General features: G+C 38.7%; 1 protein-coding gene across 2 annotated transcripts in view; it reads right to left on the reverse strand.

Annotated features, from left to right (window-relative positions):
- fstl5 (follistatin-like 5) overlaps positions 1 to 26,079 on the reverse strand; it is a 151,968-nt gene that overhangs the window by 89,204 nt on the left and 36,685 nt on the right. For both annotated transcript variants that reach the window (XM_034883342.1, XM_034883343.1), the window contains exon 4: positions 12,867 to 13,115. In XM_034883342.1, coding sequence (XP_034739233.1) covers positions 12,867 to 13,115 — 249 coding nt within the window. The remainder of the gene's footprint in view (positions 1 to 12,866; positions 13,116 to 26,079) is intronic.

Genomic DNA, 26,079 nt, shown 5'->3' on the forward strand with positions numbered 1-26,079 from the left:
TGAGCTTTATAGTTAGTTTTAACTCATTGTTTGGCGGTCTGGCCCACAGCTGTACTGTTTTAGTTCACTCTTACTGCTCTCGTTTTTGACCACAGCAAGCAGCTGTTTCCAAACCACTCTACACTACCTGCTCTGCACAAAACAGCTAACGACAAATGAAACAGCTAACGAGCTGGTTAGAATACTGGAGCATTTTCCAACTGAAGAGACAGATATTTTCCTCATGAGTTGGTAGAGAACAATAACAAAGCAAATATTGGACTTACATTCATCATGTGGCCACAAACGTGACTCCAAATGAACGATAATGCGGCCCTGTAACTTGCTCGATGTGTATATGGGGAACTGTTTTCTACAAGGTCCCCAAAAATCCTCTACCAAAGAAAAGTGACAGCCTTTGACTGAAGTGATATGGTCAATGGCTGTAGAGTAAGTGGACATTGAATGGACAATGTTTTGTCAAAAATTACCTGTCCAGTTCAGTTTCTCAGATGGTTCAGAGAATATCCTTCTAAGGTTTATGTATGGTGCCTATAACCCATGCCTTCCAAATCTAGTTAGATGTCAGAGAAAATGTTACCTTTAATTATATAACTAATACTAAGCATCATGCCAGTTTGCAGCACACATTTTTACAAAAAAGCAAACAATTGGTAATACAATCTGAAGCACAGAAGATGACAGTTTGTTTTCTTTATAATCAATATCACACACCTCATGTGTACACTAATTGTATGGAGGGAACTTTTTCTTAGGCCAATAAAAAAAATGTATAACCAGAGATTTTCCCCCTCCATTTTTCCCTTTTCTTTCTCAAAATAGATCTATTGCTCACTTTATTGCATTGTCCAGCACCTGAAAATAAAACACATTTGTCACATTGCTAGGTCAGATGTGGTGCGCTATACATAGAATGATGTCAACACTTTGATATTAGAAGACACCCACAACACTGCAGCCCAGTCAACCCTCTCCCCCCACACTCTCTTCTTCTCTGTATCTGTGTCTTACTCATAAAACACACTGCTTTAAGCAGTGTTGGCAGCTATTGTTCTTTTATTTCACGAAATTGTCTTGAGGCTTGATATTTAGGATGGGGAAAGTAGGTGGAAACAAAAGAGGAGGAGGAGGCATGGAGCGGTAAAATTAAGTATTTTCAGGATAATTGCTTGCACAGGAAAATGGGGTTTAACCAATACTTTAATGGAAAGCCATCTTGAACAGACCGCTAAAATGTTTTGGAGGCCATTCACTCAAATAGATATACTTTTCAGGCAACCGAATTCAATTGGCCAATTCATCAAGAGTCTTATCAAGGACAGAACAAACAGTGAACTAAATACATTCTTAATTTAAAGGGAAAAAAATATTTGTACAGTTTGTAAAGGTTGGGAAAGTCAACAGCCACTGCCAATGCCAACTTCCAGCTACTCCAGCAGATAATAGAAACCTGTAGTCCAAGCTGTGACTCTTTGAAACTGTGAACTTGCCACAAAAACTGTCACCATGTCATGTGACCTTTAATCTATTTAATATGCTTCATATATTTAAGTCCTAAACTTTTTCTGTTTAATATCCCCCTCCGGACGTGTCTTTATGTATGTGAAAGTGTTATGATTGTTATTTAGTTTACATGGTTTTTTCCACATACTTTTTTTTTTTTTTACTGATCTCTGAGACCAGCTCCAAATCTGCAGCAATAGCCTCGGTTCCTGTCTGAATCCGCGGTCAGTCAGAATCAGACTCTAATGAGGAGTCTGTTGGGCACCATAATTGGCGACTAGCAGACGTATCAGAGTAGTGAGTGTAGTTAACATCCTTTATTTGTTCATGTTGTCTGTTGCAGTGGCTGACACGGTTCTGCACTGACAATTCAGTTCTGCACTGGAGGTTTCCGTTTTTTCTTTCAGCTTTTGTACAACTTTCAAACCAACCAAATCTAGTATGGCTGTCGTACATTTGAATCTCAGATTTTAAAGGGACTTTAGACATTTTACCCTTCTGAAGAGGTATGTGAAATCACCTCTGTAGTGACAAGTCAGAAAAGTCAAGGTCAGAAGTTTTAATGGGGCAGAAACTAATAAAAACACATGTTTGAGTGGAGGAAATATTTAAATCTTGTTTTATCTATGGGTCTAGCTCTTGTGAATGCTCATCAATTAAATTAATCTGCACTGTCAACCTCCTGTTCAACACTACAGGGGGGAGGAACATCAAACATGTTTAATTGGCTAATTTGTCATATGATTGTACGGGATCTGTGGCCTAGTCCTCTACACACACACCTCTGATGGAATAATTGGATATTTTAGGCACATAATGAACATGCAAAAGAATATAGGATGCTTTAAAGCTGAGCGAGCTATAGATAAAGCCATCGATCAAAGACACCAGTTCCTAAGTGCACAAACCTGCAGCGGTTTTCATGTTGTCGTCATTGGATTGAACTACACAAAAAATTCCAATAAAAAGTACCCATTAGTTTGATTCTAAATCTAAATAGAGTTGCTGCTTCTTTAGTAGTAAGATGTGAAATGTGGAATATATCATAAAACGGAATTAAAGATACAATTTCTGACTGAACTCTGGCAGTTTGTTAGGCTGTAGTGCCAACAAAGGTTCATTCAAACATTTCAAAATGAACATGCTCATGTTTTAATATCAAAGCCAAGTGTGTCCTTCAAATACATAAACTACAATGTTTTTATGTAATATTTATGATTTTCTTGTAGTTATTTTTGAAAACATCTCTTTAAATGCAATTGCAACGTGTTGGGTTGACAACAATGAATGCTAAAATTGATCCAGCTAGTTTAAGAAAAAAAGTCATCTCTCCACCCACACTTTTGTTTCTCTCATGCTCAATATCTCTCCAATATTCAGGTTACTGTTACAGTTCTACCTGACACAGACATCCCTCTTTAACGTCCTTGAATTGTTTATTTATTGAGCTTATGTGAGATTGTATTTTGGGCTCAATGAGTCTAAGAATGGTGGTAATGGATAATAGAGTAGATGCTATTATGTTAAGTATGTTTTTCTTGCATTTAAAGTAAGTTATGGTTATTTCATTCTCTCAATTCCTCTGAGTCAGGCTTGTAATAAAGGACTCTAAACAAACTGAAATACCCTCCACCATCTCTCACACAATAAAGCAAAGCACAATTGCCTAAATAATCTCTTTTTTTTGGTATGCTACAAAGCAGCTGGTGCTAATTGGTCTTATAAATAGGTTAAACCAAGCCTCAGGTGTCTAGACTGCGTACTACTGAGGAACACATACAGAAAAGTTAGGGAGGCACACAACTCATAAATGCACATTGAATGAATTAGAAAACTTCCTGTGATTAAAATCCTCAAGGGTTCCTTTTTTGCTAAAAGAATACAATGACGTATTAAGATACACATGGAGAAATGGGGGTACTGGGACAAATTTATACAAAACAGTATAATAACTTATACATGGTGTGCTTTTACCCCGAGCCTATGGGGACCCATCTCCTATTTATTTCATTTCTGTTAGTTTATCATGATATTAGCCAATTTACTTCATGTATATCTGTGATGGCTGTGAACACAAACCACAAGAATATGAGAAGAATGTGAGAATATAGGCAGTGGATAATGCTAAATAAAGAGAGACTTGACATACTCTGAAGAGACTGAACAGAAGATAAATTAAGCAAAGGAAATGCTTCAAATTATCACACTGTACAATCGAGCTCCCGCATATTATGTGGGTAAAGTAAGGAGCTTATAACATAGTAGTGTATTAGTGTGATTTAGTCAGTATGGGTGTTGTTGTTTGAAGTAGATATTAAAAAATAAATAGCAAGCCTCATAGTGATGGGTGTAAAGTTTTATGAGTAAAAACTCTCTGAATACGTCATGTAGGTGTTATCAATGTGTCTGCAATGCTGCTAAGTTCTGCGAGTGGAAATTATTTCATGAAAGGAAACTAAGTACACACAACAGATAGAAAAAAAGGAAATATAGGAACACTGAAAACAAGATCGAGAGGAGAGTCATTTAGGCAAGATGAGATTGAAATCACATTAGAGGAACTACTGGCAGTAAAGCCCATCACTTTTCGTAGATTCAAGGGAAGGGCATGCTGACAACCATGGATCAAAATAAAGTATGGGAGGACATCGGCAATGTCCAGAGTCCTACACATCTCTTCATCACAGTGGTGTGCAGTTATCATCGTGATGGCTTTGCTGCAAATCGTTGCTTTAGTGTTGATGATACCTTTACATAAGAGGAAGGGAAGACGAGAGTGATAGATTGCCAGGTAGAAACATCTAGGAGTGGGAATTATCTTGTTCAAAATACAGAGTACATACATCATGTTTCCCCCTCCCCCGTGAAACAACCAGGGACAAAACAGAGCAACAAGGTTTTGGTGAAGGCTTACATTATGTTTACATTATTTTCCCCCATTTCCCTTCTCTAATTGTATTTTTTCAGACTAACGGATGCATTGCTACTTTTTTAATCATTTGTGGACCCTTTTCAATTATCTCTTGTATCTCTTTTCATCATAGAGCATCAGTGGGCGTGATGAACATTTTAGAAATGGAAAATGAAAAAAACGCATTCTGTAGGCGTCTCTGCTTCTTGAGATGCTCTTAACCTTTTATGAGGAGGCAGCAGTTAATTTTACGATACTCTCTCTAATGTCTTTTTGAAAACATATTTAGTTGAGATGTCTTTTGCAAATACCTTGCAAATGTAAGAAGTGTAATTGGTTTCCAATTGCATTTACTGCAAGTGTTTGGACTGTGAGAAGAAGCTTACAAACACTAGGATATTATCCTCCCCACTGACCTCAGCCTGTGTGTTGGGTTCAGACTCATGTCCTTCTTGCCGTGAGGTGACAGTGCTAACCATTAAGAAACAGCCATTGGCAGCCAGTATTAAAGGGTCTGACAATCAGTTTATGAGTGACAGCAGGTGCCAACTCTGTGTTTTGAATTTCGGGGATGTGTCTATACTTTCACATTTGGATCATGGTCTTGTGAATCCCATGGGTAAACAGGCCTTTAACATTAATTAGGAGAGCAACTGGGAAGCTTTAACTTACTGTTGCTACTGAACGTATCAGCTCGTTACGATATTCACTTCTGACAGGACCTGCCATATAAACCCATAACCAATGACCTACCAGCTAATTTTGGTGACATGTTGCAGCTTTAGTGTTATGTCACTTTGACAGGAGTCAGGGTTGCTAATAAACTAACTGAACCTGCAGCCTTTAAAATTAGACCACTGTAGCTGCTTATCCTTTTCATACAGCACAGGGGACCGCATCTCCAGGCCATGTCCTTCAGTAAATATTAACTGTCCTCGCCGTCTTTTGTGACTTTTGGCCTCGTTTTCCGTTTGAAACTCCACTATTAGATTCCCATATATCTTGTACACCCCAGCCCAGGCTTGCAGGTATCAGTGATCTTTCATTTTGATGAATAACAAAATGCAAGACATATACAGTACATGTGAGTGGCTTTGGAGGCCTGGGTAGAACACTGGAAATACGTTAACACAAGGTTAGTGTGAGATATACAGTGAGTTTACATGAAAAAACAATGAAATTGCAGTTTCAAATGTGTACAGGTGGGGAGTTTTGATTAACCTTGACAAACATTTCAACCTAAGTTTATGTGTATTATTAGTTATTCGCTTTCCTTTCAAAGTCTATGTTTTATAGAATACTGCGAGAGAAGATATTCCTGCAAGCCTAGGCAAAGAGTGATGAGACCATTGTGCTCTGAAATTTCCCTGACCATATCAGTTTTCAACAAATTGGCCAGCGCCACTCCCTACAGCTATGTCATACATCTACACTGCATTTGTCTTCATTCAGCTATAATAAGGGAGGCTAATGGTGCCATGTTTTAGTGATATGACTACCATTAGCAGATGCCTGTGTCAGAGAAAAAAAAGTGGAGAAATTGATGGAAAAAGCAACATATTTTTTTCATTTTATGCCACAGTGCTTATTATGGAATGGTGTGTTCTGTTCCTTAAGGTTTTCCAGTGATCAGGTTTTGTGAAACATCAATTTGTCCAGCAGAAAGAGAGATATGTATGCTTAGTGGCATTGCTCCAGACAATAGACCTTTCCGGTGTCCCCTATTAAAATATGGCAAAGTGAGTCGTGGTGGCACCACTCATTTATGTAATTCCATTGCCTCAATTCAAGTGCCATGGACCTGGCCTTTACATGTATCTATTTCCAGCATAATGTCAAACATGAATTTTATTTCTGACGATTGAAAATGGCACAATGATAGCATTGAGTTTATGCAAGCTGAATAGTTTCAAGGCTTAGGATATGTTGCTGTCTAAGCAACTTTATCTCTCAGGTAATGGCTTCTTTGCCCTTATGTTTTCTTTTTCTTGACTGCGATAAGGCTGTTCCCAAAAATATGAATTTTCAGAGAAACAACCACACAAAAATAAGCCATCAAATATGCTTGTTTTTTTATGTTGTCTATTTACACACACTTTGCACAGCCTCTGTAGTGCTTGTGTGTGTGGCTCTTCGTAGTTCTTCTTCGTACTGATCTGATTCACAGGGAATGATCTCATAATCTTGATAGATTGAACTGGAAAATTAATCTCCTCTGCCCAGAGTACTGCCAAATTCAACATGAACATTCAGCCCGTTGCCACAGCCTTGAGCCTGTATGACCAAAACAATAATAAAATGTCCATAAAATAAAATTTGATATAAATCTCCAAGATAAACATTTTTTAGCTAAACTAATAAGTCAGCAACTATTTATAAACAAGTTTTATTTTTGTGTTGATCTCAGGTAAATCAAAAGGTGGATGTAATTTGGGTGGAAAAATCACCTTTAAATCAACAAATCTGATCAAAATGTACAAGGACTCTTAACGTCAGAGTTGATCGGCACCAACATCCTTCCGATGACAGTGGTTTGGACGCCCTTGCAAACTTAATGATCCACAGGTCTAGATTTTAATGAGGAGCTTGTTCTTTGGCACTGCTGTTGATGACAATGCCAGTTCTCGCACAGAGGTCGCAGCATTAATGGCGCCACAGAGTCATTAAAAGAGAGCAAGAATGCACAGGAGGTTCAGAAGCCCTTTACTGTACACAAGCTGATCTCACTGGAAAGCCTCCGATGGGGAAAAACACAGACACATGGCATAAGTAGAGGGTCTCTAGAGGTTGGAAGCTATGATGCTTCATGAACATGTTTTTCTTGGCAGAGCCCAGGAGAGTTGTTACTGAGATGCCAGGGAGGCAGTAAACAAAAGCACTGTCGTTCAACAAGCTTTACTTTTATAGACATAACCTAATTACACACGTTCATTATAGCTGTGTGGCATAGGTGCCTGGATTTGTGCAAAATAGAAAATGTAGCTATGCTGTACAGCAGTAACAACACAAATATAAAAAAATAAAAGGCAACTCAAAAAGTAAGTTCTGAAGTTGACACATTCTATACACACCATGTACTGATTAGTAAATACACACAATGTTTTATGTGAATACATGTGGTCTGCAGGCCATACTCAGCTGTTAATCTTGTTCATAATACTTGTTATCTATACATTAAATTCATAGGACAAATCTATCTGTAAAATTCTGTTTATAATAGTATTCATTTCTATATTTATTCAGTACATATCCATGTCCTGCACTTATGAAACCATTGTATATCCTGCACTTACTGCCATTGCACTTCTGGTTAGACCTAAACTGCATTTTGTTGCCTTGTACCTGTGTAATGACAATAAAGTTGAATCTAATCTAATCTAATTATACTTTATACGGGTATGATGTACTGTAATCTAACACTATTCTATCAGTTCATCTCAATGTTGAAATAAAGCCTGGGTAAAGCTCTGATCCGTGTCCCAACATCATGATGCAATAGTAAGGTAAATGATGCAGTGCAACCACACAGTAAGTAGTAAATACAAATTTGAGAAGCTCTAGCACAGAAGGTTCATTGGGAGCCAAATGTCGAAAATGAAGGTTTTTTAAATGTATGAGCTCCCAGATAATTGGATGTGGTGAATGCACTGAAACCCCTTGCTTGATGTGCCGCAACCTTAGTCCTGATTGTCTCCACTCGTGGCAATTGCTTGTTGCAGAGATTGCTTGATTTTACAGTATGCAAACATTTCCCTTCACAGATTGGACAGGCTTTTGTGCACCACTAAATTTTCAATCAGATCTGATCCCGGCTAAGTTACTATGCAGTGCAAGGGGTAAATGGTGGGTCATATGCTCTCCACAGTGCTAATGAGAAGCTTTAGTCCACACATGGCTGTCATTTTTTATCCTGTCTTCCATTGCTGATATGAGGCACAGAGAAGGTATGGCTGACAAGGCCTGTCCATTTCCAACATCCATCCATCCATTTCCAACATACACCCATCCAACTGGGACCAGACCCACTAATAGCTCAGGTTCTTTGCATATGGGTGTCAGTTCAAAGGCAATCATTTCCAACAGCTCCAACTTTAAGCTGGCCCAGGGGATTAATTGTCTGTCTATCACATTAATTTGAAGCAGAATCTTTTCAGTGATTGTGAGATGCCCTGGACTTGTCTGCTTATGATATGTGGTCTTATTAATACATCAATGAGACATTAGAATACATTAGACAATGGTACAATCTCACAGTTTCCGTTAAAGAATGAACTAATGGCACTGCAACATCATATTCTACTGTAGCACTGTGCTACTATATCACTTCACTTACAAAATAGTGTGTTTAATTGCTAAATTGCTAGCAATATCATACAGTATCCAAGAAATCTGAATATGCAAATCCACTATTTAAACATACAGATTGTGAAACGTGCTTTGGCATATTATTGATGTATGTTTTCAGAATAATTGCGGTAGAGGAGGCTCTGTGTTTAATCAGCGGTAGTGTGGTAGACTATTTTAGATCTGCTGATCTGAACACGTACGGGCCAAAAATAGATGATCTGCACATCCATAATCAAAACTAGGTTTGCGCTGAATGTTTGGCCGCTGAATGTGGTGTGGTGTGAATGTGACTTATAAATGATGGAAATAAACCATGTGTGGCCAGCTGATCAACATTTCATTTGCTTAGCATATCTGACAAGGAAAGTATGAGCTATTATCTGTGGCACTCAGCAGAGCATTAGTGGCACCAGCATGTCATCCATCTGGCATTGACAGTTCATTTATTATACTGTGTACTGAATTGGACTGCCTATAGTCAAAGATTACAACCAGTTTACTGGACAAGGGAAATACCTTATGCTGCTGTAATGAAAAGCTTTCTATCAACAAATGATCAACTTTATTTTAGCCAATACCGATCCATTAAATTATTCCCAGATCAGTCCCAATACCAATCCAGCGGATCCTCTTGGGACATCTCTACACAAAGTACAACTGAATGGAAATGTCAGAACTAAATATTGGACAAATTGAAAATTGACCGGATGCTGGCACTGTGAAAGTTCAAGGGATAACCAAAGTTACCATTCATTATGAGGAGAACATCAATGTTTATACCAAATTCGATGGCAATTCATTCAATAGTTGTCATATTTTATGCACAAAAAAAGTCAACCACATGGTGGGGCTAGAGGGAATGTCAAGGGATAATCACACTTTAAACTTTATTCTTTCGGGACCATTAATGTCTGTACAAAGTTTCATGCCAATTCATCCAATAGTTCTTGAGACATTTACGTCTGAACGAAAGTAGTGGACTGATTGACCAACATTACCATCCCTTGGGCCAGCTGCTAGCGTGCTAGAAAGTCATCACTGCTTCTTGGACCATGACCTGGCTTTCTACCAACTTGAATTGAAATATGTTAAGTAGATATCCTGGTAACTAACACGGACTAAAAGATAGAGGCAAGAATTTGACCCAAACATAACCACTTTGGTGGAGGTAACTAATATTAAACTGAGGAAAAATTCATTATTATGCTGTTATGAGTGTATATATCAATATTGGTAGGTAAATTGAACCCATTACCTAGAGGACAAAACATCAAGTGACACATTTAACATGCCATTTAGGGCACATTTCCTTTTACCCACTATTTACCCCAGAATCATTATTACATCTAGATTTGGTTGTAAGCTCTATCACATTTGTTCAATTATCCATTTCCTGTGATTGCCACAGAGCCTTTTGTAGTAGCAACAATGAACAAATCCTTTGTGGCTGTGTAATTCTAAGGTAATCCATCTGTTTTATTGTGTAAATATTTAAAACTGTAAACATTTTGATAATTTACATTTTTATTTTTAAATATTTCAAATTGCGGAGAAGAAAGAATTTCCTTTAGCAGAGATTACTAATCGCTCTAACAGGTTTCCCTTTCCTCTCCCTGGAGCTCTCATCCAATGAGAAATTGATTACATATCAGTCCCAGTAAAAAGAAAGCCCATCTGGACTGAGTAAGGGAGGAGATGAGGGAAGAAAAGAGGGCTTGTTTTTTATTCCTTCTTTTGGCTCCTGTTGATCTGATATTGATCGCCTGACATTGGTCAAATATCCCACTCTGCATTGCGGATAGAGCCTGATTGGATGTAGAGGGGGTGGGTGGGGGATGTAGTTTGACAGGACAGGGCACATAAGAGAGGCTGATTAGGACTGTCACCCAGCAGGGATGTATCACTGATCTGACTGACTTTTTCTGTGATTAGGATAAATCAAATGCTTTGATTGTTAGTAATGGCTTACCTACACTGTTTCTGCAAAGGGTGATCTTATTGTATGCTAAGTCATGAGGCTGCTGTCTTAAGATGGTTTGTATGTAGCCTTTTGTATAGTATAGTGTAGGGAATTGCTGTAAAACCTTGCACACGTTTCCTTCCTGCAGTGAGGCTTTATTTATCTCTAAATTGAAGAGTTCAGTAGTGCCAGAATGTGTACTTGGTGAGACAGATGTGCTGTTCATTTTTGTTTTGGCTTACAATCCGAAGATGTTTCCCCCAAAACCTTCAGTAAGGGCGACCACAGAGAGTTTCATCAGCAACAATATATAGATCCAAAGCTATTCCCAGTCTCGTATGAAGTTACTTTGAGCTAAGAAACCCTGACGAATGAATGCAGACTCAGTCAATCGTTCATGAATATTATAAATATGCTGTAGTGTGCATCTATCCCCTTTTGCCCTGAACAGAACAGAGGTGCAAAGTGTCAGGAGCTCTTACTTCACTGATGTCTAGCTTTACAAAAAGGAGAGTAGCCTTGTTTCCAGGGACTCAGAATAATCGGTGTGTTTATACAATCAATGGTAGAGAGCAGTCAACCTTGTCTGGGGAAATATGAACAATACAGCACTACCACCTGTTCCTGCCGCTGCACCGAGCTGAGGATTTCACAAAAAGCTATGATGGGTTTGAGATTGTGCCTTTTGTTATTTATTTTGCATTTGCTCTGCAATGTTATAAAAAAAACTGTATTTGTGAATATTGCATGTCTTTGGTTCTACAATGTCTTTGGTTTTTTCAACCCAAGATGTTCTGTTACACTGCTATGTGCTCTTTTGTTATTTGATGTACTGTATGTGCTCGTATTTTGACACTAACTATCAAGGTTTGCAGTACAACATGCATCTACTTCAGTTTGATAATTGTTTTGCATACAACATTTGAGAAATCCCTGGAATTATCATGGTGGTTTTTATGTTTTTCCCTGCAATATATTCCCACAATGCTTCACCAATGACATTATTTTCTCTATTATGAGATGAAAATGCAGATGCTAGAGTGGATCTCCTTTTACAGTTGTACTAACAAGAACCCTGGGTTTAAGATTTTGCATTACAGTTCATTTTTAGGAGTAGGAAAACACTTAAAGTTATTATTTGTTTTTACAACTGACATCACATTAAAATTATAGTTAACATTTTTAGGAAATATGCTTGTTTTTTTTCTGGGGAAATCTTTTATTAGAACTGTGAAACCACTCCTAAAATAACTAAATCAATCTACCAACATATCTAAAAGATCCCTAATTAACATGTTATCTTGTTTTTCCAGTAAAATTGACAATTTGCTGGTTTGCAGTGGGTCAACTGTCTGACTGTTTCTTAACTGCAGACAGTAACTTCCTGGAAATTCCCGCTGCCAGGCAGGCAGATTTTTAAGTCTTCAGGTTTAGCCAGACTAGCTACTTCCAGTATTCCAGTTTATGCTAAGCTAAGAAAAACAGCTTTTGGCTGTAGCATCATAACGGACAGATATTAGAGTTGAAAAAGGGCAATATTCCATAGAGCCTAAAGTAAATTCAACAAAAGCTGCTCAATACCAGAACCAGTCCCGTATTGTGAGTGTACATTCTGCAAAATGAGAAAACTCTCCAAAATAGTGATCCATTTCTTCGTCTACTTGATTTATTGTTTGTGTGGGGAGCTTAATATTAACTTCAACGCGAGTGTTAAATTATTTTCAATAAGCCATTCAGATCTATGGTTGGAACCTTTTTGAACCTACATACACTGTAAAGTAAAACTGCATGCCTTTGGGTGAAAGTATGCCTGACCTCATAGCCACTATGTTGTGTAGGTAATTTTCCTTTATTGGTGAGGTTGTCAAATCAGAAACACCTTTCAGCAAGCACGCTAAATGTCAAGGAATTGCATTTAGGGATACTTTTGCAGAAACTTGCTTCAAATCAACATACTAAATTAAGTTTTTATCAAAATATCATTATTTCCTCTCTTAGCAGGAAGCAAACTTGATTAAATCAAATTCCCTTAGGTTACATGGCTAACATGATCTCAACTACACTGCAAAGGGTAAAATGCAAGATATACTGTATCCACTGGATCACACACATCCTCCAAAAGAGAAAGGTCACATGGGCTCCTACCTTTGTAGAAGCACTCCTCACTGTGCATGATGGTAATCCTGTGTCCTCTGAGACAGGAGGCCCGGTGGAGCTCACAATGGTTCTGGTACAGCTTCCCATCTGAACCACACACAGGTTTATAGTGCGGTTTACAGTGATCCAAGCACTTACACTCCCCTTGGCCAGTCTCATGGTTGGCCACACAGTGACGTCCCAGGCCACAGTACTTGTGTTCACATGGACTTGGATAGCCATTGTGTCCCATAAAACCTGAGAAAAACACAGAAAGAAAAAAAAGTTACATTTTTGTCTGACCAGAACAGGGATCTGTGTGGATCTACCAGAACAGATGGAAAGTCTGGGTTTAAGCTCTTGTTACAGTTTGGATCTCATTTAGGCAGTTTCAGTCCCCTTGATCCTCAGGGAATTCCCATCAATACCGGATGGTGTTTCTCTAAAGTCACAAAATGTTAGTCAAATCCATAAATTATGCAAGTCAAGTTCACTAAAAGCACTCCTAGTGGGAGTGATTAAAAGTCTGTTCACTTCAACCCAGATATCACCAAAAATGCAATGCAACGGCAAACTGTCCTGTTTTGTCATTTGATATTTGCATGCGCAGTGGCATCACTGCAAAGATGTCATATTATTCTAAGTACATTTTAATCATATTACTATTAACTATGAGAGAGAAATATTTTTTTTAATTTATGAAAAAATTGATCCCCTATGGGGAAATTGCAATTTACACTCTGTCGTTATTACACACAGGCCTGAAATACACACACGCTCAGGTTTTATACATGCACTAATAGAGAGTTTGTGTTCAGTGCCTTGTTCAAGAGCACCTTGGCAGTGCCCAGGAGGTGAACTGGCATCTCTCCAGTCCACACTCTGTACTTTTGGTCCATAAGGGGACTTGAACCAGCAACCTTCTGGTTCCCAACCCAACTCCTTACGGACTGAGCTACTGTCACCCAGTACTGAACACAACAATAAGCACAACAATATTTTTCATGAGCTGAACTCTGACTTTTTCTATGCACACAAAGGCTTATTTCTCTCAAATATTTTGTTCAAAAAATCTGTCTAAATCTGTGTTAGTAAGCACTTCTCCTTTGCTGAGATAATCCATCCACCTCTCAGGTGTGGCATATCAAGATGTTGATTGGACAGCATGATTATTGCACAGGTGTGCCTTAGGCTGACCACAATAAAAAGGCCACTCTTAAATGTGCTTTTATCGCACAATTTCTTTTTGAGCGAGCGTGCAATTGGCATGCCTATTGCTGGAATGTCCACCAGAGTTGTTTTCCGTGAATTGAATGTTCATTTCTCTATCAAAAGCCATCTCCAAAGGGGTTTCAGAAAATTTGGCAGTACATTCAACCGGCCTCACAAGCGCAAACCATGTGTAACCACACCAGCCCAGGACCTCCACATCCAGCATCTTCACCTCCAACATTGTCTGAGACCAGACACCCGGACAGCTGCTGCAACAATCTGTTTGAATAACCAAAGAATTTCTGCACAAACTGTCAGAAACCGTCTCAGGGAAGCTCATCTGCATGCTTGTTGCGCATCGGGGCCTCGACCTGACTGCAGTTTGTCAATGTAACCTATCTGAGTGGGCTAATGCTTACATTTACTGGTGTCTGGCACTTTGGAAAGGTGTTCTTTTCACGGATAAATCCCGGTCCTGTCCAGAGCAGATGGTAGACAGTATGTTATTGTGTGGGTGAGCAGTTTGCTGATATCAACGTTGTGGATTGAGTTGCCCATGGTGGCGGTGGGGTTAGGGTATGGACAGGCGAATTTTATGGACAACGAAAACAGATGCATTTTACTGATGGCATTTTTTATGCACAGAGATACTTGACAAGATCCTGAGGCCCATTGTTGTGCCATTCATCCACGACCATCACCTCATGTTGCAGCGTGATAATGCACAGCCCAATGTTGCAAGGATCTGTACACAATTCCTGGAAGCTGAAAACATCCCAGTTCTTGCATGGCCAGCGTACTCACCAGACATGTCACCCATTGAGCATGTTTGGGATGCTCTGGATACAACAGCGTGTTCCGAGTCCAAGTCCAGCAACTTCGGCCCGCAGGCCACAATCAACAACCTGATCAACTCTATGCCAAGGAGATATGTTGCACTGTTTGAGGCAAATGATGGTCACACCAGATACAGTAAACATTTTGAAGTGGCCTTTTATTGTGGCCAGCCTAAGGAACACCTGTGCAATAATCATGCTGTCCAATCAACATCTTGATATGCCACACCTGTGAGGTGTACTGATTTTCTCAGCAAAGAAGAAGTGCTCACTAACACAGATTTGTGAAAAATATTTCAGAGAAATAGACCTTTGTTGTACAGAGAAAAAGTCTTAGATATTTGAGTTCAGCTCATGGAAAATGTGGGCAAAAACAAAAGTGTTGCATTTATAATTTTGTTTCAGTGTATGTTCCGTCTATGTGAGCATTTAAAGCTATCCCATTCTGGCTAGGAAACCCTCACCAAATCTACTCCATTCACATACAGGCTTTGTCATTTTAAGGGCTATTTTAAAATCAGTTAGTAGTGAGGAGAGAGCACTTCTTAAACTTCTGACAAGTGTGCAACAGTACCACTTAATGGTAGCACACACGCCAAAAAAACTGAAAGAAATGTAAAATTCTGTGTTGCTACACAACCAAATATAATATAACCCTGCCTCTTTTCCCATTCATCTTTATCATGGTGGGTTTAGGTTTCAAGGCATGGAGTATGTTTCGGGGGCTAGTATGTCCCACAGTTTACCTGTTTATCAACCCACAGTGAATGGGGGTTGTTTGTTTGGGTTTTGCAGGGAACAGTACTTTCTCCCACAAAGTGACCATAAAAATAATTAAGGCTAAAACATTCATAGAATTCATTTGGTCCAAGGGCTGAGGGCTTGAAATAAAAATAAAAGCAAAATGAAATGAGGGTCCTTGACCCTTAATCCCAACCTGTTTCTGGGACGCGTTTTAAAGCAGACCTTAAACACTGACCAATGTGTGGCAGAGGTTTCCATCTGGTTTACCTATGGAGATTAGTTTACCAGCAGGAAAAAACAGCGTAAATTCGCAATAGTTGGACATACAAATGCGCATGCATCTATGGGTTAATGCATTCACTTACACACAACCTCACAAACACTTGACCTCCATGCAAAAGTTCAGCCTCTTAGGGTGAAAACTGTGGCCAAAGGGTGGGGGAGCGAGCTAAAGAGCTGCAGATCTCAGCTAAAAAAGGATCAGAACAGAAACAAAAATTGCATCATCTGGTATTTCAGAAGCAGATGTAAGGATAAAAAGTACACAAATCCATAAAAAACTAGGATATACTGCAGGATTGTGAGAATGAGTTCATTCACAAACGTTTTTATGAGAACAATATTTTTTATAAGGAAATAAATAGTGAGATTTTTTCTGAAAACAGGATTCTTTTCGGTCTGCCATTTCAACCTGTACGAACACAAATGAGTCTTGACAGACAACATATCAGTCTGTACAGTAACCCATGAACCACATCAAATATATTGGCTTTCTAATAGCAGCTTGCTCACTCTTAGATTGCCCTTTGGAAAAGTCCTTAAGGGATGGTGAACGGATATGTCAAAAAAAGCAGAGAAAAAACTCAACTGTTAGAGCAAATGCCTTTCAAGGCAGCACTGATATGTAAAGTTATAAACATAAGGGATGGCTGGCAATGATTACACAGAAAATGATTGTATGTTTGTCCGCAGCTCATTCTATTTATGAAAAGATCACTATGTTCATAAGTGTTATTGTACTGCCCTTCAAGAAAAGTAAAAAGATTACAATAAAAAATAATTTCTTATTTTTAATAATTAATAATTACTTCATCACATGACAAGCAAATAATTTTAATGACTGCAATGGAAGCGGAAATGTCCACTACTCACTCCAGCACAGTATTGATGAATGAAAAATCTGAGTATGCAGCACCACAGCATCCCAAAACTTTCTCATGAATTCTTTTTTAATAAACACAATATTAATCAAATCAAACGATATCAAGTAAGCAACTTATGTTTTATCATTATGGAAGGAATACGCAGAGTAGAAGAGCCTAGAAAAAGACAGTGGTTTGACAGTGAACTAATAAGATCATTTTGCTATTGTGGCTTGCTTTGAATCTCTAACACCAGCAAAGACACCCACTATTAGTGGCTATTAGTGACTATTTTCCCTGAGCTTTCTAAAACTCAAGCACAGCAAAGTTTTCTGCAGCAAATTAAACTGCTGAGGATCTCTGACGCCACCGCCAAACAGGGACTAGTCATGTTCATGGATGTATAAAACAGCTCTGATGTGGTAAACTACTTTTGTCATGTTGCTGTAGCTTCACAAGCTATATTTGTTTGGGGGTTAACATTTAGCTTTAGTGTATGTAGCTATGTTAACGAAAATATCAGTAAATATTCAACGTTTTCATTTGTTTTCCCTCCCATATCCATTCCTGGAAGCTTAGGCAAGATTATTGTTTTGTGGGAACTCAAAGCATGTAATGACAGAATGATTGTGGTCTTTACTGTAGTGCATCTCAATACATGTGTAGTGGCCAAAATGTTGCTAGAGAACGTTCCTTTAAAAAATATCAGCAATCCAAATTAGGGCCACATGATGGTAAGTCATACAACACAGGGTTTCACTGCAGTAGATAAGATGGTCCTGAACTGTAAAACTGTCATGGAAAAAAAGAAAAAAACTTAACTGAGGCCCATACAGGCTGGCATCCCCAAACTTTACTCTCGCATTGCACACACTGTACTTCACTGACCAATAAATATTGACTAGAGAGTGGTGCTTCATTTCATTAATTACAATCACTGATGAATTTGGCTTTGAGCTGAATGGTCTCCTGATATAAAAAAATCAAAGGAAAACCAAGATGAACACCCAGTGTTTACAGTTACGGCTAAGCAAATGGTTACAGCAATGCATTAGAGTAATGGCTTTGCTTCTTAGCTCACATGCATCACACATTGTGAAGTTAGTATCAGTGTCTGCTATAAAAAACAAATTCAAAACGGTGAACAGTTTCTATTTCACTGCACCATTTTTTCAGAGCCTGGTATAATTATGTAACCAGCTAAAAGCCACATACAAGCAGAGGTTTGTTTTTCAAGTGAAAGTTAATGCAATCACAAGAGACTTTAAAGGAAACACATTATGCTTTTCCATATTTTCTGTCACATCTATGATGTTACAATGTCAGATTCACATGTTGAAAGTGGCAAGAGCTTCAAAAAAATTAGGTAAATGTATTTGAGAGAAATCTCTGTGAGCAAAAACCTCCGATTTCCCGATGTTCTGACACTCCACTTTCTACGTTTTTTTCTACTCTCTGCTCAGTGGGTTTCTATGATTGGTCCAGGCAGTATTTATTTCAGAAGCTTTTTTTGCCAGTAGAAAGTGCTACTTTATAACATTACAATCCATTACTAACTACAAGTAGCTGCATGCTGAAACATGTCAGGTTGTGTAGTTTTTTGGTTTAGAAGCCTTTATTGGTGTTTTTTCACAGTACAGAGTCCTGCTTTGTATGTTGCATATGTTGCAGTCAGTCTCAACAACAGAGGAGATTCCAACAGCAGAGATTCCCATAGACAGTTAAAGAAGTGGACCAACAGATCCCGTTGTTAAAATATAAGCACTTTTCCCGTGATGGCTTGCTAATTACTGCTAACTAACATACTGAATTATCAAACACGGGACATGATGTTAAACTGTCCATTGTGCCAAAAGATGGTATGCACATGAGGTTCGCCTTGATGTTGAGAGTGGCATGAGAGCTGAATTTTAGATGTGGAAGTTGTTAATTTCGGGACACATCATCAGTAGTGTACCTTTAAATCAGGGGGTGTTTCGGCCTTTCAACACTAGACACCCTCATCAAAGGTGGCCAGCTACAGGGTGATCAAACCTGAGCTTGTGCCCCATGCCCAATTGTAAAAAAAAAATTACTAATATATATTAGTAATTAAACCTAAACAGCTAATGGAAGTCCAAACTCTGCGTGCTTCTTCTGACTATGTGACGGTAAGTCGCGTGGTTATGACACAATCGTTAGCCTATTTTTACAAAAAACTTCTGCTACGGAGCCATAATGTGAGATACAAGGTAATGGAGCCTATTATACATTGTTGTGTTTCTTTAGAAATAAACAACATGCAAATAGAGTCTTGAAACGCTTCAGATGTAAAGTTATTCTCTGTCAAAGTGGCGCCAAAATGAATAGCAGTCAATGGGTTGCTAACGGCAGGTGATTTCTTTGTAGCAAAATGGCGCCATGTGAGCTACGCTTAAAAAAGAAAGGCTTGCCCACTTGGAGATTCCGGAGACTTACGGACATACAGAAATGCATTGACCAATCAGAGCAGACTGGGCGTTTTTCGGGAGAGGGGCTTAAAGAGACAGGTGCTCCTACAGAGCTTCTCAGACTGAGGGTGACTACAAGTTCAGCAGCCATGGGCAGTATAAGAAAAAGAAAGTGTTATTTGAACAAACACAATGTTATTTTAATCATGTTCTAGTACAATCACAAAACACAAGTATGAACCTTTAAACAGTGTATTATAGATATCCTTTAAAAAAACACATCATTTTGAAGCTTCTTGTTATTTTTTCTTAACATTTTACTGTTCAAAATGTGTTGAATGAATATCTGAGCTGAGTTTTAGCAGTTGGAATAGTAAACAAAGAAACAAACTTATAGTGTTCAGCCTCATTTACATCCCTAACATCTCCCCACACACAGTCCTGCATTTTCCTCCATCCGTCACAGAGGGATTAGATGAGATACGAGTGTGTACACTGTGACCTGATTGGAGCCAGTCAATTTGCTAGTTTATTAAATCCCTGCGGTGGCCTGGCATAATGATTATTTAGTGAATTTGTGTCGCACAGCCAGGCATCCTCTGCCACCAGCAGGGTCAGCGAAGGGCACAGTCATTTGTTATCAGTATGCACATCCAACAGTCTGGTCATCAGCTGACATAAGAGACAAATGAGGAGTCGTGCAGCCATTCATTTATTGATGACCTATTACTCCTCCGAGCGAGGACAGAAATACATGATGCTCAGTGTTGTGAACCAGAGGGTTGTTATGTGAGGGCTGGGTTTTTTCTGCTGCTCTGCTTATAGGCCGCTATTACAAGAAATTGATATATTCTAGTATGATGGGTTGTAATAGTATATGGTATATGAGATATGATGCAGGATGTGATGTCAGTTGAGTTTTTAATTGTTACCTACTAAGTAAGTGGAAACTGTTAGTAAACCAGAGTTTTGATCTAGACAGCAGCATATCTTAAACACTGCAGCAACACAAGATTAAAAAGAAAATTAGAGAGTATTTTTTTAGTAAATTCAAAAATATATAATTGTACCATGCATGCAGTGTTTCCCCTAGGATGTTTTTCCAGAAGCGGTGCAGAAATTGATGCGTTTGTGGGCTTTAGACACTTGTTGTACACGATTGTAGATGTTGAATTATGTTTAATAAAATGCTAGGCTAGACTTCTTGCCTCTCCTCCTCCTGTCTACCTCTTTTACCTCCATACTTCTGTCTCACCTTTACTACGACTACTTTGAAAATCTATAACCTTGTTTGATCAAAGGTTTTTGAGGTTTTGAACAGCTTTAGATGCTAAGAACATTGGTCTGAAGTATCTCACTAAAAATACAGCAGGCATAAAATACGCCTTGTAAAATGTTAACGTTTAGTCAGAGTTTGTAGGAAACACCAAGGTACCATCACATGTGACTTCAGTCCATCACTTGAAGAAGGGGATCGTCATTCGAACTTGGCATGCATAACAAGGTGAATACTGTGTTAAAAGATAACACACGTACTTGGACATGGCTGACATATCAGATGGCATGGTAGATAGAGAAAAGCCTTGCTATCAAAGCAAAAGACTGAGGGAAAAACACAAAGCCATGTTTAATAGAGACTGCTCTTTACATACACATGCAACAACCTGCTCTCTTTAAGCCATTAGAGCTTTTCAGTGTCTCTGGTGCTCATGCTGAATTTAAATGCTCAAAACCACTTGCTATGTGCCTCAATGTTTATATCACATTCACTCTTGGACATTCATCTCTTTTTCAACAAGATATAGTACATCTCCTAGTCCTAGCATGGCTTTTACTTCTTCTCTTTCTAAAGTAAGAAGGTTTGCCTAGTACCCATCTGATGTTTTCCATTACAGCAGCTCAGAGTCCTGAGGGAAAGACTTGAGCGTGGTAAACAACAGTCAAAGGCTCTAAGCTCATGCAGCGTGTCGAGTTAAGCTGGCCCACAAGTAGAGATGCAGCGGTTAACCAATTTCACTATTAACCACGCTTTAAAACGTCATGGTTAATTAATCATAAAGGCTCCATTATGAGTGTTAACTGACTGCAAGTTCTGTGTAGCAGTGTGTGCAGTTCTTATTAAACCTCCTTGACAACGCATACATGCGGCACATCAGACGTCTGTTCGATCACCGCAAGCAGTGTCTGTCAAAGTGACAGTGGCTCTCCGTGGTGGGATAACTTACTACTGCAATAGTTTTTTTGTGTTCAAATGTTTTTTATTCAACACACAACATAGACACAACCAGGAGCATGTTACAGGTAAAAAAAACATGCTTGCAACCCCCCCCCCCATTTTTTTTTTAATTAATTAAATTGATAAATTAAAATGAAATAAAAACTGTATAAGGAAAGCAATATTACCTCCACCCTCCCCGGGACCCTGTGGGCTTCCAGCTGTAGTCACAGTCGGCCTTTTAATGCCTCTGCCATTAAAGGCCACATATCCACATTCACCTGTCTAGCACCATTGATGCGGGCTGTTGAAAGTTCCATATAAACTATTTCAAGAAAGGTCAGAAGCCACTGCTTAATGGTCAAAGTGTGTTGGGGCTTCCAGCGCACCGTCACCATCTTCTTTGAAGCTGTAAGCCCGGCAACGACCATCTTTTTCTGACATTTAGAAATCTGGAGTGAAGAAGTTTCATGCATCATCAGAACTGGTATGTCGCGGGAACTGTCCCAGAGACGAATGTCGTCAGTTCTTAAGCAACATTTTGCCAAAGCCGTGCAACAGGGGGGATCAACGGTGTTTTAAGTCCCCAATGTCTCGTTCGAAGGCAGCGCTTCAACCGCTGCCTTCAAAGCACCTAACCATGACCAGTGCCTAATCCTAGTGCCTTTCAGAACTGCTTTTGTTATTGAAATAACTACTAGCTTAGCTACAAGCTAGCAATCAAACACAAAAAAAGCTGGCACTTGAATGGCATTTTGAGATAGATAGCTAAAACGTTTTTGATTTGAACAGAAGATTTCCATCTTCTGTTATTGTTTGTAATGAGAAAAAAAAAATGTCATGGATTTCATAAGAATCACATCACATGAAGAATGTGCCCATGGTCTTTAACCACAACATTGTGCATGAAACATCACCAATGATTTTCATTAGGCACAGCTTACAAGGGGTCAAATAAGTCCTATGGACAAAATTATACACCTACAAGGTCAATGAACAAGTACAAAGGGATGCAAATCAGAATAAACAACTACCAAAACAATGCTAAAACTTTACATGTCACATAAACAATGTCACATTTCCTTACACCAGCTGACACTTGGCTCGATTAAGTTCTTTGAAAGTCAAAGCAGATGTTGAGCAAGTACATAAGGCCATATGTAGAGCTGCAAAACCGGGAATCAACAAGCATTTACAGTAGCAGCAGCAGTTAAGTGTATTTTTAGCCAACCTGTTGTCATGCAAATATAAAGTTTAATGTATTCATTCAAATTGCCATCCCGCAGGTTTTTCTCCCACGACTGAATTAAACTGTAACCATTAGCAGTGTCTCAGGAACAGCAAGCTCCTGAATGCCGCCAATTTGTTGACAATGAATTAATTGTGACATATTTATGGAGAATTAAATTTATTCACCTGAAACCTGATTATTTTCAGCCAGCTTCAGTTGTAGGTATGTATGTATGTATTCAGTTGTAGGTATGTATGCACAACCTGTAGATTTCATTTCAGACTTGCAATAAGGGAACAAGTAGTGTTTTAGTATTACCGAGAGTCAATGAGAAACCTGTAACCATCAGTGTTTTGAATAACAAGAAAACCCAGCTATAATAGATGTGTCACATTAAAACACAAAAAAAATCCTAATTTGGGTTTATAACTTAAATTGATGCCTGTAACTGTGCATACTGTACATTAATTGGTGATAGATGTTTAGTTTATTTAGAATTTATTAATTTTGTTGTGTTTGGCTCTGTGAAGTTATCCTTGGGCTATCAATTCAAATTTGTTCCCAAAAACAACTACACTGCCAAAGGATGCACTGTATCATAAAATGAAGCTTGAAGCATTTTTTGTGACTTTACTTTGAGTGGCTATTGAGGGTTTACTCAAAATCGAATGCTCTCACCACGTTTAAAACTGTACAGCTCCTGCGTCTAATGGAAAGTTCATATCATTTTCTCATACTCAGCTGTCAATTCAAAAAGCACCCTTTTATAAATGTGGAAATTTATGCACAAACTAAACCGGGATTATTCCTGGCAAAGTTCCTTGTGGTGTTTACATTTTTTGGTGTTATGCCATGTCAGAAAGTGTGAAAAGAGGTTGTAGCTTTGTTATCTTCAACTTTAAACACGTTAAGTCAATGACTCATTTCTCTCTTCCCTGAAGAAGTAGACCTGCTGAAAGACATCCATCAGCAACCTTACTGAGGTGTTACCACCTGCTGAATGGCACCACCTATCCTTTCCCCAATGTGTGCTAATTGCATCTTTCTGACAACACTTTTACTCCTGGTGACATAAACAACTCGTGATCATTTTATGAGAAGCTATTTGAGGCATAAGAGCTTTTTCAACCCTTTGGAGCCGAGTCACCCACTATGTTTAAAACATTGATGATGTCCCTTCCACCACAATGAGTTTGATCCAAAGTCCTTTCTCAGAACTGCATGGCAACAGTGAAGTCATGCCATGTCCTATATTTAGTACTGTAAGTTCACAAGTCCCCAACTCAATATGTAGGTGTATAACTGTAGGTGGATATATGATATTATTTTAGACCTAGTTTCACACGGTAGCCAATAATTGGACCGGCTAGTGTTTTGCCATACATTTGCGTGACCCTGTTTTTTCTTTTGCTAGTTGTGTTTTGTTTAATAAAGCAAATTCTGTCTAACTGTACATGATCAAATCCTTGGCCTCCTTAAAGGAGAATGCCGGTCAATTCCAACACGTAACTTTGTTTTTTGTAAATTTGGAGTGCTGTCAATTTAGAGAAAAAACAAACTAATCGGTGCTGTCTACACCGTGTTATCCTCCTGCTAGCGTTAACAACCAACAGGCTTAAACGCGGCAAGTTTTGAACATGTTTTTAGCCTCTTATCATATTCAAAATATCATTAAAAGTGCTGTAGTTTGTAGACGGTCCTGAAGCACTCCTTGCAGTATCAAACCCGGAACTAAACAGGGCTAAATTAGCAGAACTTTCATGCATTTCTTTCACATCTACAATCTAATAATTCTAATGACATAGATTGTGTCTGATGACATTGTGTCTCACATGGATTCAAGGTTTTTGGAACCAAACCTATCATCTAAAGATGGAGCAAATCCGACCGAGAGAGTTGGGGGCGCAACGTTTCAGGAAACATAATAACATTCCATTTGTGTTGACTATTAGTCCTAAATGCGAGAGTACCTGTGTAATGTCTTGTATTGGAGAAATTCTCCATTCTCCCCCTAAATTAAGCTACTCCCGTAAGGGGGTTGCGGTATACCACAATAACACGGGAATTTCTTGCTTTTCAACCACGGTAAGAAAAAATCCATGAAGGCATGTGTTACACTCTCCAGATAGGATTTCTTTAAATATATTTTGCACATTTGAATTGAAGGTGAAAAAATTCAGCTTTTACACTCATCCATGAGGAGAAAATGATTTTATTGTCTAGTCTAGCCTTAACAACCACTCACAGCGTTTTTACATAGTACAGGCACCAATCACATCTGCTCATCAGATAAATATTCACACACATCTACTCACCACATGGTGCAGCATCGATAAAAATTTGGGGTTCAGTGTTTTGCCCAAGGACACTTCGAGTAGGAGTACAGGACCAGGGTGAACGTCCACTAAATTCAAGCCCTTGCCAAACCAGTTCACACAAGGCTGGATAAAACTATCACTGCCAAGGAAAGCTCTCTGAATTTCTCGAGTATCCTGGAGTTGTGGTATCCGTGGGGCCATTCAAGCGCTGGCACCCAAGGGAGGATGCCAATACAGCTCATTTGTACTTTTCACCAGCACACAAAGTGCCGTCAAACCAACCTTGCTCACTCACTTACAGTTCTTTACAGCATGGCCGTTTATTTTGGCTCTCTGATTGGTTACAGGGTATGTCAGTGTACATTACCTGTATAACACAATACCTTGACAGGCAGGAAGGGGGAAGATACCACAGTAAAGCAGCGTTTTTATGTATCCCGCTGATTTTCTTCAGCACGTTGACAGTTTTTGTCTAATTACCCTAACTCCCAGAAGGGGGAAGACAAAAGTTCTGCACTGTAACTTTAAAGCTCAACCTAACTAAATTCAATAAGGGAATGAAAGGAAGCAAATGTTGATAAACGGATTTAATAATACATTTGGAGTCAATGATATCCTATTAAACCACAACCCTGGCCCTAGTTCTGTACCTTTTTTTTCTCTTAAAGTTATGAGGATAAACTCTAATCTCTCTGCCCCATCCCTTAATCAGCAGGTAAAATACATTTCCCATATTTAATTTAATAATTCTAAAAATCATCCATTTGCTCAGCTAGACTTTTTTATGTACTTTTTATTACTTTTAAGCTGTCACACAATGGAAAAAATCTACACTGCACATCAATCACTCTAATGTGCACCTGTTTTTTTATTGAGTCACTACAGGTTTTACAACACGCTGTTATAAAATTTGTGATTTCAACACTTGCATGTGCCTCAGCAGATGCTACAATATTTACGTTAATTTCATTTTTTCAATGCATATGTAGGTAAGTATCTAACTTACGATAGAAGAATACAATAATGTATTCTACTGCAGTAACAAAACTAAAAGAAATATGGTACTTCCAGTGTGTGTGTGTGTGTGTGTGTGTG

This window comes from Etheostoma cragini, chromosome 10, assembly GCF_013103735.1.
Source record: "Etheostoma cragini isolate CJK2018 chromosome 10, CSU_Ecrag_1.0, whole genome shotgun sequence".
In the NCBI taxonomy this organism is placed as follows: Eukaryota; Metazoa; Chordata; class Actinopteri; order Perciformes; family Percidae; genus Etheostoma; species Etheostoma cragini.